Consider the following 12549-nt stretch of genomic DNA (forward strand, 5'->3'; position numbering starts at 1 on the left):
AAATAGGATTCTGTGAAAGGAAAACACTTGCGCATGAGCATAGAGGGACCACACACACACAAGCAGCAGTGAAGGTGAGGAGTTTCCCATTCAGTGACAGGGAGGCCTGTAAGGGACGACCTGCTACTACTATGAAAACCACAATCTGGCCTTTTCTGAGCCCTTCCCCTCTTATTTATTCTGTGATGCTTTGCTAGTGCTAAGTGACACAGAGAGTAAATCTCCTATGCCTATTAAAGAACATCTAAGTCTCTAATTCTTTCTTTTCTAAGTCTCTAATGCTTTCTTTAGAGACTTTTCTAAGTCTCTAATGCTTTCTCTGTCTCTAATGCTTTCTCTGATCAACCAGGGAAGAATTGTATATGGTGCTCAAGAGATTAGTTTCAGGGTTTTTTAAAAAAAGGTATAGTTTTTTATACTCTTTTCATCACCACTACATCTCCCTTTAGAGCTCTTGATTTTGTTTTTATGGCTGTTCTTTTGCTGGTTGCTTTCCTGTTCTTATTCAGTCTATAATATTTTATTATGGAATGGAACATTTTATTCAATTGGGAATTGCCTTCAAGTACCTGAGCCTACCAAACAGCAGTGTTGGGGACCCCGTGGAGTAATTTGGTGAGCAGAAAGGGCAAAATTCTTTGGCTTTGTTGCCCATGACCGGAACTCTACCCTTTCTCTGCAGTTCTTCCTTCCGAGAATAACCTTATTGTCTCTAAGTGGTAAGGGAAAAAAAATTATTAACTGATTTTACGTATTCCAAGGCTTTTGTGTCCATATGGAACATGTTATTGGCGGGGGGTCTCAAGGGTTAACTAACAAATTAGCTAACAAACTAACTAACAAAGTTCAGGAACTGAGTTTTATCTTAAGCTCTCCCATTTATGATTAGTAACTTAAAAAAATAAATTTATTTATTTTTATTTATTTAGTTTTGGCTGTGTTGGGTCTTCGTTGCTGCACGTGGGCTTTCTCTAGCTGTGGCGAGCGGGGGCTACTTTTCATTGCAGTGCATGGGCTTCTCATTGCGGTAGCTTTGCTTGTGGTGGAGCACGGGCTCTAGGCGCATGGGCTTCAGTAGTTGTGGCACGTGGGCTCAGAGTTGTGGCTCGTGGGCTTAAGAGCGCAGGCTCAGTAGCTGTGGCGAACGGGCTTAGTTGCTCCACGGCATGTGGGATCTTCCCGGACCAGGGATCGAACCTGTGTCCCCCTGCGTTGGCAGGTGGATTCTTAAGCACTGCGCCACCAGGGAAATCCTATGATTAATAACCTTGAGCTAACCACTTACTCTCTCTGGCTGTAATTTTACCAAGTGGTAAATGGAAATAATTGGACCATGGGGTAGTGCTAGGGAGAAGTAACTGTAATGATTATAAAGTTATTGTGAAATAACAAAGTGAAGCATAAATGCTTAATATTACAGCTATCCTAAGCTTTTAATCTCTGGGAGCATCTGAGAACTTTAAGTATATGAATTAACAAGTGGTTGCTTTTCTCCTACCCAGGTGTTATTTGAACTTGCCCGCTATCACGCCCCCTCCACCATCTTCCTGGACGAGCTGGAGTCAGTGATGAGTCAGAGAGGCACGGCTCCTGGGTAACAGACAGGGTTTTTTTGGTCATCACTTCTCCCCTCTCGTAAGTGTGTTTGACGGTCGGAAGCCCATCGACATTTACCAGCAGAATGAGCCTATTAATAAGCCCACAGATTTTCTGCAGACACACGGAAAGGTCTTTAAATTAGATCATGTTAACTGAATAGCTGATTTAAATAGTTTTTATAACCAGAGGAAGTGTAATTCTCCCTTGCCCTTTCCCCACAGAGTGGATTTCAGGCCTGAAGATCACCCAGCCCCTGATCCCAGGCTGCCATAACCATCCTGCTGGCTCCAAATAGCCCCCCATGAACACCTCCCCTGGAGCCAGAGGGGCTGCCTGGGGGGAACGGGGCTACCAAGGGCTAAGCCCTGAGAGGCAGCCCTGGACAAGGCGTGTGAGGCCAGGGAAGCCGCCACTTCTCTGTGACACCAGACTGTGGCTCAGCCGGACCGATTTTAAATATGTCACATATGTTATCTCTAAAGATTAAGTGTCCACTAATGTCTGCAGCAGGCAGAACACATCTCAGACTGTAATGAGGTTGTGTGTGTGTGTGTGTGTGTGTGTGTGTGTGTGTGTGTTTTAAGAACACCTTTCTGTCTTCATCAGAGGTGTTTTTCTTTGAAACTTTTTACTAAACTTGGTATCCCTGGCTTGAAAAAACAGCTCTCAGGGAAAACTCAACACAGCTGCATTTATTGATGGCTTCTAATGGTCTATCATCAAGGCAGAACTAATATTAATAAAAAGTAAACAATTATCTTGTTGGAAGTATAACTAGAATATAATTTATGAAATTTTACTTATTAAAAACCATTTTCCCAGCAGAGAAAAACAACCATCAAGATGCATCCAAGATGCATGGGATTCATGTCGTTGATTGAAATGCAACTGTTTCTATGGCTTCATGGGTGCTAGTCAGCCCCAGGCTAGGTGATCTGCCTCTCCAAAGGGGGCCTGGCGGGAACAGGCAGCTGCCCGGGGGCCTGGCTGGGAGCCCACCAGGCCGCCCTAGTGGTCACTTCCTCTGCAATGCCCTGTGCTCCTGGCCTGCCTTACTGCAGTGACACTCGCCCTTACATGCACTCTGCCCATCTCCATCCCCAGGGCCCTCCACAGCTTTGATTGAGCTACTTTGGAAACTTCATCTACCAGCCTTGAGTGTGTCAGTTTCCTTGTCTGGAAGTTAAACACTAAAACGAGAGTCTTCAAAGGATAAAGGAATAAGGGCAGGTGGTCTGAAGACTTTGGGGGTCATGTTATGTTAAAAGAATAGTAATTATGTGTAAATGCTAGATAAATATATAACGATATTTATATTTCCTCTTAGATAGAAAGGGGCACAGTTCTTAAAAAACCCATAAGCCTAATTTGGGCTGCCACCATATACAGGCAGAGATGAGAAACTGAATGTTGTGTTGTGCTAGAAAGGCACTTTTTTTCCCTTTTAACTTGATCTACATGAGAGCCTGCTGGAGCTGGTCAGGACTTTGAGCCAGTTTTGATTGTGCATGTCCTATGGTGTAGTGACCTCTTTCTTGGCTGGAGGGTCTCAGCAGTGAGGGTGGTGGGAAAATCAGAGGATGAATTTGCACAGAAAACTGCCTCTATTCTGCTGTGCAAGGAAAGCCTAGTTTCCGTGTCCTTATCTTGTCTCTTATTAGAAGAGAATGAAATATTGTGTTGTGGTTCATCTCTTCTTGGACAGTTTATGTCCATACATTATACTAAAAGAAATAGTGTGTGTAAAGTACTTTCATGCCTGCTATATAAATGAAAAGGATTATTCTCAATGAAGCCATTTTTTAAAAGGGTAAATGATACGGCAGGTCGACACAGTGGGGCTGCCTTTTTTAATCTACTAGTGCCACTGTCTCCCCTTCGGTTATTTTCTGGTTCATTGTCAACCTTTGTTTTTCTTTTCAATATCATCATTATATTCATTTACTTCCTTTCTGTTACTGTTTGAAAGTAGTACCAATTGCTTCTTTTCTCCAACCCTGGGATGAGTAGCTCCTGAGAATGCGGCAGGGAAGGGGTTAGTTGTCAGAAGGGAACCCGGTCTGCCGTCACTGAGTCCTTGCTATGAGTGTCACTCTGGTCATGAAAGCAAAGACTCTGCCTCTTGGGAGCATCTCACCTTCTCGTCTTTCTCTAGGGGAGAGCACGAAGGAAGCCTGCGGATGAAGACTGAGTTACTGGTGCAGATGGATGGGCTGGCCCGCTCCGAGGATCTCGTGTTTGTCTTAGCAGCCTCCAACCTGCCATGGTAAGAGATCTAGAGAGTACATTCTGAATGCATTTTCATGAGCCACTGAGTACAGATGAAGATACTATACTGAGCACTTCAGGAAAAGTCCTCTTGTTTGGTTCCAGCCCTGGAAGATGAAGCTGAAGGCTTTCCTGGTCAAGTCCTCAATCCTTGCTACTTGTACCGTGAAAGAATCTGCCTGAACAGAAGGAACATAGGTCAGGGCTACCACTGACAATATTTAAAATGGAGACTCTGAGTTTAAAGCCAAATTATTAAATGTGTTTAAGCAGGGGTTTGGCAGAGAACTGTAAAATGCTAAAATCTGCAGGACTCAAAGAATATTCCAGAAATAACATGTTTGGATTTTAACATGTTAAAATTAAACTTTAAGTTGGGAGGAAAATCTTTACCTTAATGTTGCGCAGTAAATAGGAAGCTAAATAATATCTAATTGAAAATATAATCTACTCTCAGAGTCTGTTATTCAGACTGTATCCCAGAGTAGTTTAAGACCAATTCTAGAAGCAGAATTGGGAAATAAGAGATGTTGACTAGAGAAAAATAATATCTACTTGGAGAGAATATTTTAAAAAATAATTATAATCCCTTTATAGTTACAAGAATATTTTCACATACCTTGTTTCTTTTGAGCTGCAGATAAGACAGGAGCCAGATAAGGAAATGCTGCTCTTGCCATTTGCAGAGTGGGTACCAAGGTCAAGGGAGGTCAGTCCACCCAAAGTCAACATCCTATGTGCGGCAGAGCTGGGACTCGTGACACTCTTCCCCTTCCCCCTACCTCGTCCATTTCTGTTTCTACATTCCAAGGTGAAAAGAGACACCCTTCTGCCCGTGCATGCTGATCATCTAGGCTCCCAGGGAAGTCGTCACTGGCAAGAGGTGATGATGTTCATGTGTAATCTGTTATTTTAACTATATTCATAATTTCAGCCCAGCTTCAACTCTTCTCAAATTTATAAGACTTTTCTAATGTGCTAAGGTGATCAGCATTTTACATTGTGAAGAGAGAGGTGTTTACACACAATGTTAAAGTTGAATCCACACAGAGAACCATCATTTAAATGTGGTGGTGAAGTCCTTTAGAGAAAGAATCTCCATTCCTTCACCTGTTTGAAAGAGGGTTGATCATAACCTCTTTACTTATGACCCAGGGGGACCGTGAGAGTCAGCTGAGGAGGGTGGGTGAAAACTGGACAGCTTCGTGCACGGCTCCGGGAAGGGCTGTGCCCCGCAGGGAGGAATAGAGAGCCCTTACCTCCCAGCGAAACCTGGGCTTAGCTGAGGAGGTTATAGTGCTGCCGCAGTTTCCCTGAGGTGATCAGTTGTTGGGAAACCTCACATAAAATGGTTCAGAGAGGAAAAACAAAAAGCTAGTAAGCAATCAAAAATAAAGAAGCCTAGAAGGGTTTTTCTGAAAGAATTGCCTCTCCTCATGTCAAATGGCAAATACATATGTGCTTTTGAGCTTGGATTCCTTGACATCACAGATTGCATCCTTTCAGCATATCTGGGAACCGGTAAGTCCTACCCATTCTTGAATGTCGCTGGGTTGAAAAAAAAAACTTTTTATGATGAAAAATTCTAGACAAACACTAAAGAGAAAAGAGCACAATGAACCCACCATTTTCTAGTTTCCATAACTAGCATCTTGCCCAATTGATTTAATCTATTGCTGCCTCCTCTCGTTTTGCCGCAACATTTTAAACTGTATCCTAGATTCTTATGTTATTTCTCACATATATATACTTCAGCATACATCTTTAAAAAAAATAAGGACATTTTCTTACATTATCACAGTGTCATTATCAACCCCAACAAAATTAACAGTAATTGCTTAGTATCCTCTAATACCCAGTTTATATTCAGATTTCCCATATTGTTCCAAAAATGTCTTTTTACAGTTGGTTTACTGAACTGGTAACCAAACAAGATTTGCATTTTGTAATTAGTTGTTCTCTTAAGTATCTTTTAATCTAGAACAGACTCCCTCTTTTTTTCCCCCACTTGCTATTGACTTGATTGCTAGGGAGGTTGTCCTGCAGAGTCTAAACTTTCTGGATGTGGCTCACTGTATGCTCATGGTAATACTTAGCTAGTTCTTCTTGCCCTTATAATTACTCTAGACTAAAAGTTAGATTGATTAGATTCGATTCAGGATTAATATAATTTTTTGCGACATACTTCATACATGATGCTGAGTACATCACATTGCATCACATGCAGAAGTATGTAGTGCCCTGTTGTCCCACCTGTGGTGGTACCAAGATTGATCAGTGGGTTCAGGTGTGTCAGCCAGGTTCCTCTGCTCTATAGTTCCCGTCAATGGTTGTAGCATCCATTGATGATCTTTGCCTGAATCATTTATTTCACTAGAGGTGTGATTCTATCATTCCTTCTGATTGATAGCTGGAATTATTCTCTACCGTAGAACTTTGCCCCATCCAATAGGGTTATTTGGTTACCCTGAAATGTAGTTCATACTTGAAAATCAGAATTCTTTCTCTTTGATTTTTAGAGTCATGAGTTGTGCCCTAGCAACCTCCAGTGGTAACCAATGAGTCAGTCTCCCTCCCTCCCTCCCTCCCTCTCTCTTTCTCTCTCTCTCTCTCTCTCTCTCTCTCTCTCTCACTATGATCTCATGACTTGTTTGGTATAACATCATTAGTTTTTTTTTACAGCTTTATTGAGATATCGCTCACATACCATACAATTCACCATTTAATGTGTACAATTCATGGTTTTAGCTATATTTATATGATTATACAATCGTCACTACAATCAATTTTAGAATATTTTTCTTTACCCTGAAAAGACACCCTGTACCCATTAGCAGTCATCCCCATCTCCCACCCCCAGCACTAAGCAACCACTAATCTATTTTCTGTTTCTATAGATTTGCCTATTTTTATACCTCTGAGTGCAATTATTATGGTAACTCTATGTTTAATTGAGGAGCGACCAATCTGTTTTCCAAAGTGGCTGCACCATTTTACATTCTTACTAGCCATGGATGAAAGTTCCAGTTTCGTCACATCCTCATCAACACTTGATATTCTCTGTCGTTTTGATTATAGTCATCCTAGTGGATGAGCAGTGGTATCTCCTCTCTTTGATTTGCATTTCCATGATGACTAGTGATATTGAGCATCTTTTCGTGTACTTATTGGCCAATTGCATATCTTCTTTGGTGAAATGTCTTTTCAAATCCTTTGTCCGTTTTTAAATTATTGAGTTATAAGATTTGTTTCATCCTCTATCAGATTTGTAGATATTTTCTTCTGTTCTGTGGCCACTAGTCTGTCTTCCCTCCCTCCCTCCCTCCCTCTCTGAATTTTTTGTTCCTCTTTCTCCATGCCTTTGCTAAACTTCCCATGTCTGTCCCATTTCCCAAGCTCCGAGCCTTTCAGAAGACCCTGTAACTGGTTTTTCTAGAGCAGCGCTGTCTAATAGAAATATAATGTGAAGCACACATACTTAAAAAATGTCTAGTAGCCACGTTAAAAATTATCAAAAGAAACAGATAATATGCAATTTTGATAACATATTTTATTTAACCCAATATATCTAAAATACTATCATTTCCATATACAATCAATATAAAAATTATTGTGATATTTACATTCTCTTTTTCATACTAAATCTTTGAAATCCAGTGTACACTTTATACTTAGGGCACGCTTCAGTTTGGACTAGCCTTGCTTCAGGTGCCCAGTAGCCACCTGTGGTCGGCAGCTACTCTGCTGGACAGGGCAGATCCAGAGACTGATTGTCAGCCCCCATGCTGCTGTGGCAGAGATTGATAACTGCCTCCCAATATTTTTTTTTTTGCGGTATGCGGGCCTCTCACTGTTGTGGCCTCTCCCGTTGCGGAGCACAGGCTCCGGACGCGCAGGCTCAGCGGCCATGGCTCACGGGCCCAGCCGCTCCGCGGCATGTGGGATCTTCCTGGACCGGGGCACGAACCCGTGTCCCCTGCATCGGCAGGCGGTCTCTCAACCACTGCACCACCAGGGAAGCCCCTGCCTCCCAATATTTACTTCATCCTTCTACTTTCATAACAGAACCCCAACTTTTGGATTCTATTTCTTAGCTTCCCCTTCTGTTAGGTGTGGCAGGGCCAAGCTTCTTTGTCATTTGCACAAGGTGACCCAGGCTCAATTTGATATTCTGCTCCAGACCTGGAATCAGCCATTGATTCACAGAGCCCTGGTTCCCTTTAATGGGAAATATATTTAGAGATCACAGTCTCACAGTTATGGGTGTTCCTTGCTACTGGATTATCATTGCTTCCTGGCCTTTTGATTGGGCAGAGCTAGGAAATACATACCTAGTTTTAAAAAGAGGCAAATGATGAGTTCATACTAATATTTACCACTCAAATTTAAGATTACAAGGTTTTTAAATTATTTGATTTTATATTTGTGTCTTTTCTCTAATTGTGAACATTTTAGTTCTTAACAACATTAATATAATTGTTATTCACTTTATCCTAATATGTAGATATATTTTATATTTGTGACTATAACAGAATTTTCAGTAATAATACCAAACCTATCATAACAGTAACATTTTGATGAAGAAAATGGTACAGACCTGGCATAACTAAGATGGAAGAGCTAATTCTGGATTTTTCATCTTCAGCACTCTTGACATTTGGGGCCAGAGAGTTCTTTGCTGTGGGGCCTCCTGTGCGCTGTACCATGCTGAGCAGCATCCTTGGTCTCTCCCCACTAGATGCTGGTAGCATCACCCCCCGTTGTGACCGCCAAATAGGTCTCCAGACATTGCCGCATGTTCCCCAGGGAGGGGGGCAAAATTACCCCCGGCTGAGGCTCACTGGACTAATGGAAGGAATGACAGACATTATTTAGAAAGACATTATTTAGAGACAGACTGTCACATCCTCCACAAATAAACTGTCAAGTTTTTTTTAAGAACTCCATAAAATAACTGAACTTGGTTTACTTACACAAAAAGCGGCATATTATAGAAATTGTTCTGTATTTTTATTTTTTCCATAACAAAATGTTCTGGAGATCTTTCCAAATAAGTACAGAAAGTTCTCCCTCCTTCCCTTTGTAGCTGCGTGTATTCCATCTTGTTCATATGATAATCTACCCCAGTCACCTACTGATGGGCATTTGGGCTGTTGCTACTCTTTTGCTCTTATAAGTAATGTTGCAGTGAGTAATGGTGTGCATGTATCACTTTGCGTGTTTGCCAGTGTATCTTTGGGGAAGGTTCCTGGAAGTAGAATTGCTGGGTCAAAGGGTTAATGTGCATGAAATTATAGTAGAGATTTTTGCCAAATTTCCCTCCATAGAGGTTGTACGTTTTGTATTCCCACCAGGGTCCTGCTTTCATTACTTAACATTATAGTAAGAACATTTCCAACGTCATTAAATAATCCTTGAAAATTGGATTTTGTCATGGCTGCCCAAAATTCCCACATGTGAATATACCACAATTTAGTTAATCATTCCTTTCCTGTTGAACATAAATGATGCTCCCAACTTTCTCTATTATAAATAACACTGAAATGAACTTCCTTGAATAAAAATCTTTGACCAACATCTAGTTATTTCTTGAGTACAGATTTCTGGAAGTAGGATTGCTGTATGAAAGGGCATAGTTTTTATTTTTAAGTATTTTGCTACATACTGTCCAAGTCCTTAAATTAGGAAATAGTATATTTTTATCAAGAGTATTGGGACCAAAAAAAAAGGAGTATTGGGACAGACTTTTATTTTGGCTTCAGGGTCTTAGATGAGGGAATAAACTTATCTGATTCAAGCAATCTATGCTTGTTGGGGAAATAACTAAATTATACCAAACTATGTAAAAATCCAGTCGTAAAATCCCCAAAGAAATTCTTTATGGTTGGTTAGTGGTATTTCTTATCTACAGCATCTTCCAAGGCATTAGGCTATCACCTACTGCTTGTTAACTTATCACTTTCCCTAGACAAGTCCATTCTGTCTCAAAGGGCTAGTCATTTTCTCCCTTCTCAGCAGTGAGGTGGCGTGCAGCATCTTGGTTTATTCAGTGCTTCTCCTCCGAGGACCTCCTTCCTTGATCTATAGCATCACAGAAAGGACAAGAAGGAAGCAAGAAATAACAGCTCATCTGTGTCATTTGATGTGTAAATTAGCAATGAGAAGAATAACGAATGTTGCATATTTAATATTACCACTTAAAGTAATAGCCATGGAAGAAATGTTTAACAAGCACAGTTAGTATTGTTGAGTATTCACAAACTCAGGCCTAGGAGTACAGAGGGAAACAAAATACTGAACAGGGCTATTAAGGCAAATGCCATCTTTAGATGTCTACTAAACTTGATGATAGTTTGTACAAAGAAGGTATAAAAATTGTATGTGTGAAGCGTGTTGAAACTCATCTTTTCCTTGTTATTTGCAAAAGGGCTAGACATTTCACTATCCCTTTTAAAAATCATCCACCTAGTATGACCACACTCTGGATTTAAAAAAAAAAAATCTTAATATGTAAAGAAAGCATAAGATCCTAGAGCTTCTGGCACTGGTAATGTGGAAGAATGTACCCGTGTAAACTGACTTCTTCTCATATGGGCTCTCTCCTGTCTGGCGTGAGATTGCTATAGACGTGTATACATGTCATTGAAGGGGTCAGCAGACATAACCCTGGGTTTTTCCGCAGTAGCTCCATGTGTCTCCTGGGCTCTAGGGAGAAGCTGTGCTCTCTGAGGTCCTACCTTTTGGCCTCGTGCCTTGACTATCATTACCCTCTAGATCAACATTTCTCCAAGAATGGTTCCCCACAGGTCTTTCCAAAAAATGGGATCTAGTGGGATCTGATTTAACTCAGAGATACTGAGTTACAGTTCAACTGATTTCCACCCTGGCAGGAGTTCTCAGTGCCTTTAAGATGCTATTGTGTGTTGTGACTCTCCAAGAAAAGCTATGAGAAAGCAGTACATTCCATATTTATTTGACCCCAGAATCCCTTCCTTAAGGAGCATCTCATAAGACCAATGTTCTATTTGAAAACCTTTCGGAAAACAGTGGTTTGCATTAACTCACTCTGATCTGATAGTTGCATCTTTCATTGCAATAGCATTCAATCGTGCTTTCAGGCTTTTAAAATCTTTTATCATTTTAAAAAAGGGACAACAGGCCCCAAATGAAGTCACTTGTTCTAAGCCCACATCATCAAACTGAGACTCAATACTTAACCTAATAGCAGTTTCAGCCTCTCCCAGGAATGTAATCTTAACCAGTCAGTCTGGAATTACCTGGTCAGTACTAGTGAGGTAATCCACTGGATAGACTCTGCTGTTCCCCAAAAGAAGGTGACCTTACCCAAAACAATCCACCCTTTGCTTCTTGTTGCATCTCCTTCTGCCTATAAAACATTTTCCATTTTGTACGTGTCTTCAGAGCTCCTTTCTGTTTGCTAGATGGGATGCTCCTGGATTCCTGAATCGTTGAACAAAGCCAATTAGATCTTTAAATTTACTCATTTGAATTTTGTTTTTTTAGCAATAGTATGTCCGTGCCTACCAGTGGTCAAATTGCTTTGCTTGAAATTGCTTCTCTCCATACAAAGCTTCACTAACCTGTGCAGTGATATCAAGTTCATGACCCTCCATATGTGGTTGATGGGTGATTCTGACACAACCAGGAAAAAAGTGTGTGGTGCAGGATTTGGTAGGTGCAGCGGGGCAGGCCCAGGACTGACTGGGCAGGAGTTTACTAGGAGTAACCCTGCCCTTGCCCCATTCACACCTTCTCAGTTTTTTGGTTTCATGAGACATAAACTGATTGCAGCCTGGCCTGCTGTGGCATTACTTTATCTTAACAGGGTGCAGCTTGACATGTGAACTGTAATTCTAAAACCAAATTTTAAAAAGTATAAAATTAACATAACCATTTTACAGAAAATTTGAGAATCAGGGAAAAACTACTCATAATTTCACCACTGTGACGTAAGTACTATCATCTCTGTATATACCCTAATGGTGAAAACGGTTTGGTTATTTGCTATCATTTGTTGCCTTTGTATCCTTCTGTGGTAATTTTTTTCCCCAAGAGGGAAATCATTTTCACCATTTTGGCTATTTAGAAAAATAATACATGTTCATTATAAAAGTCATATTTTATATGCTTTGGGGTTGCTTGAAAGTGCACAGTCCCCTATAACTGTACACACAGACACCACCCCACGCCCCACACACAGAAACAAAAATGTGAACGTTCATGGATACGTATTATTTTGTTCTGTGGCCTGTTTTTTTCTTTCACTTAATACATTGTGGACAACTTTGAAAATCTACCTAATTCCATATAGAATCCCATGTATGGGTGGGCCTTAATTTATTTGACTTTTCTTTTTCTTGAGGGTTTTAATATGGCACCAGCGCATTGGACCAAGCTCCTTCCACCATGACTCCCAGCACAGACACTCTGTGGGGGGCAGTTTTCCCTCTGACGTTTAGCTGGGGTAGGGCAGGTATTATCAAAAAGGCTTTGTGTCCTGGTGGACCTGCTCTTCCCAGCCGTTTGTTAGAGAGAATGAATGAGCTTTTCTTGAGGCTTCTGTCCGTGCCTGTTAGCAGTTTGTCAGTGGGCTTCTCCAGCGCCCCGTGTGGGAGGTCTGAGGGAGGCAAAACAGAAACCTGAGAACACTGCCCTGCCGTT

General features: G+C 41.1%; 1 protein-coding gene across 2 annotated transcripts in view; it reads left to right on the forward strand.

The window, feature by feature from the left end:
* Positions 1 to 12549, forward strand: part of KATNAL2 (katanin catalytic subunit A1 like 2) — an 88538-nt gene that overhangs the window by 67392 nt on the left and 8597 nt on the right. For both annotated transcript variants that reach the window (XM_030867868.2, XM_060310553.1), the window contains 2 exons: positions 1503 to 1594; positions 3755 to 3865. In XM_030867868.2, the coding sequence (XP_030723728.1) occupies positions 1503 to 1594; positions 3755 to 3865 (203 nt within the window). The remainder of the gene's footprint in view (positions 1 to 1502; positions 1595 to 3754; positions 3866 to 12549) is intronic.

This window comes from Globicephala melas, chromosome 13 (genome assembly GCF_963455315.2).
Source record: "Globicephala melas chromosome 13, mGloMel1.2, whole genome shotgun sequence".
NCBI classification, from domain to species: Eukaryota; Metazoa; Chordata; class Mammalia; order Artiodactyla; family Delphinidae; genus Globicephala; species Globicephala melas.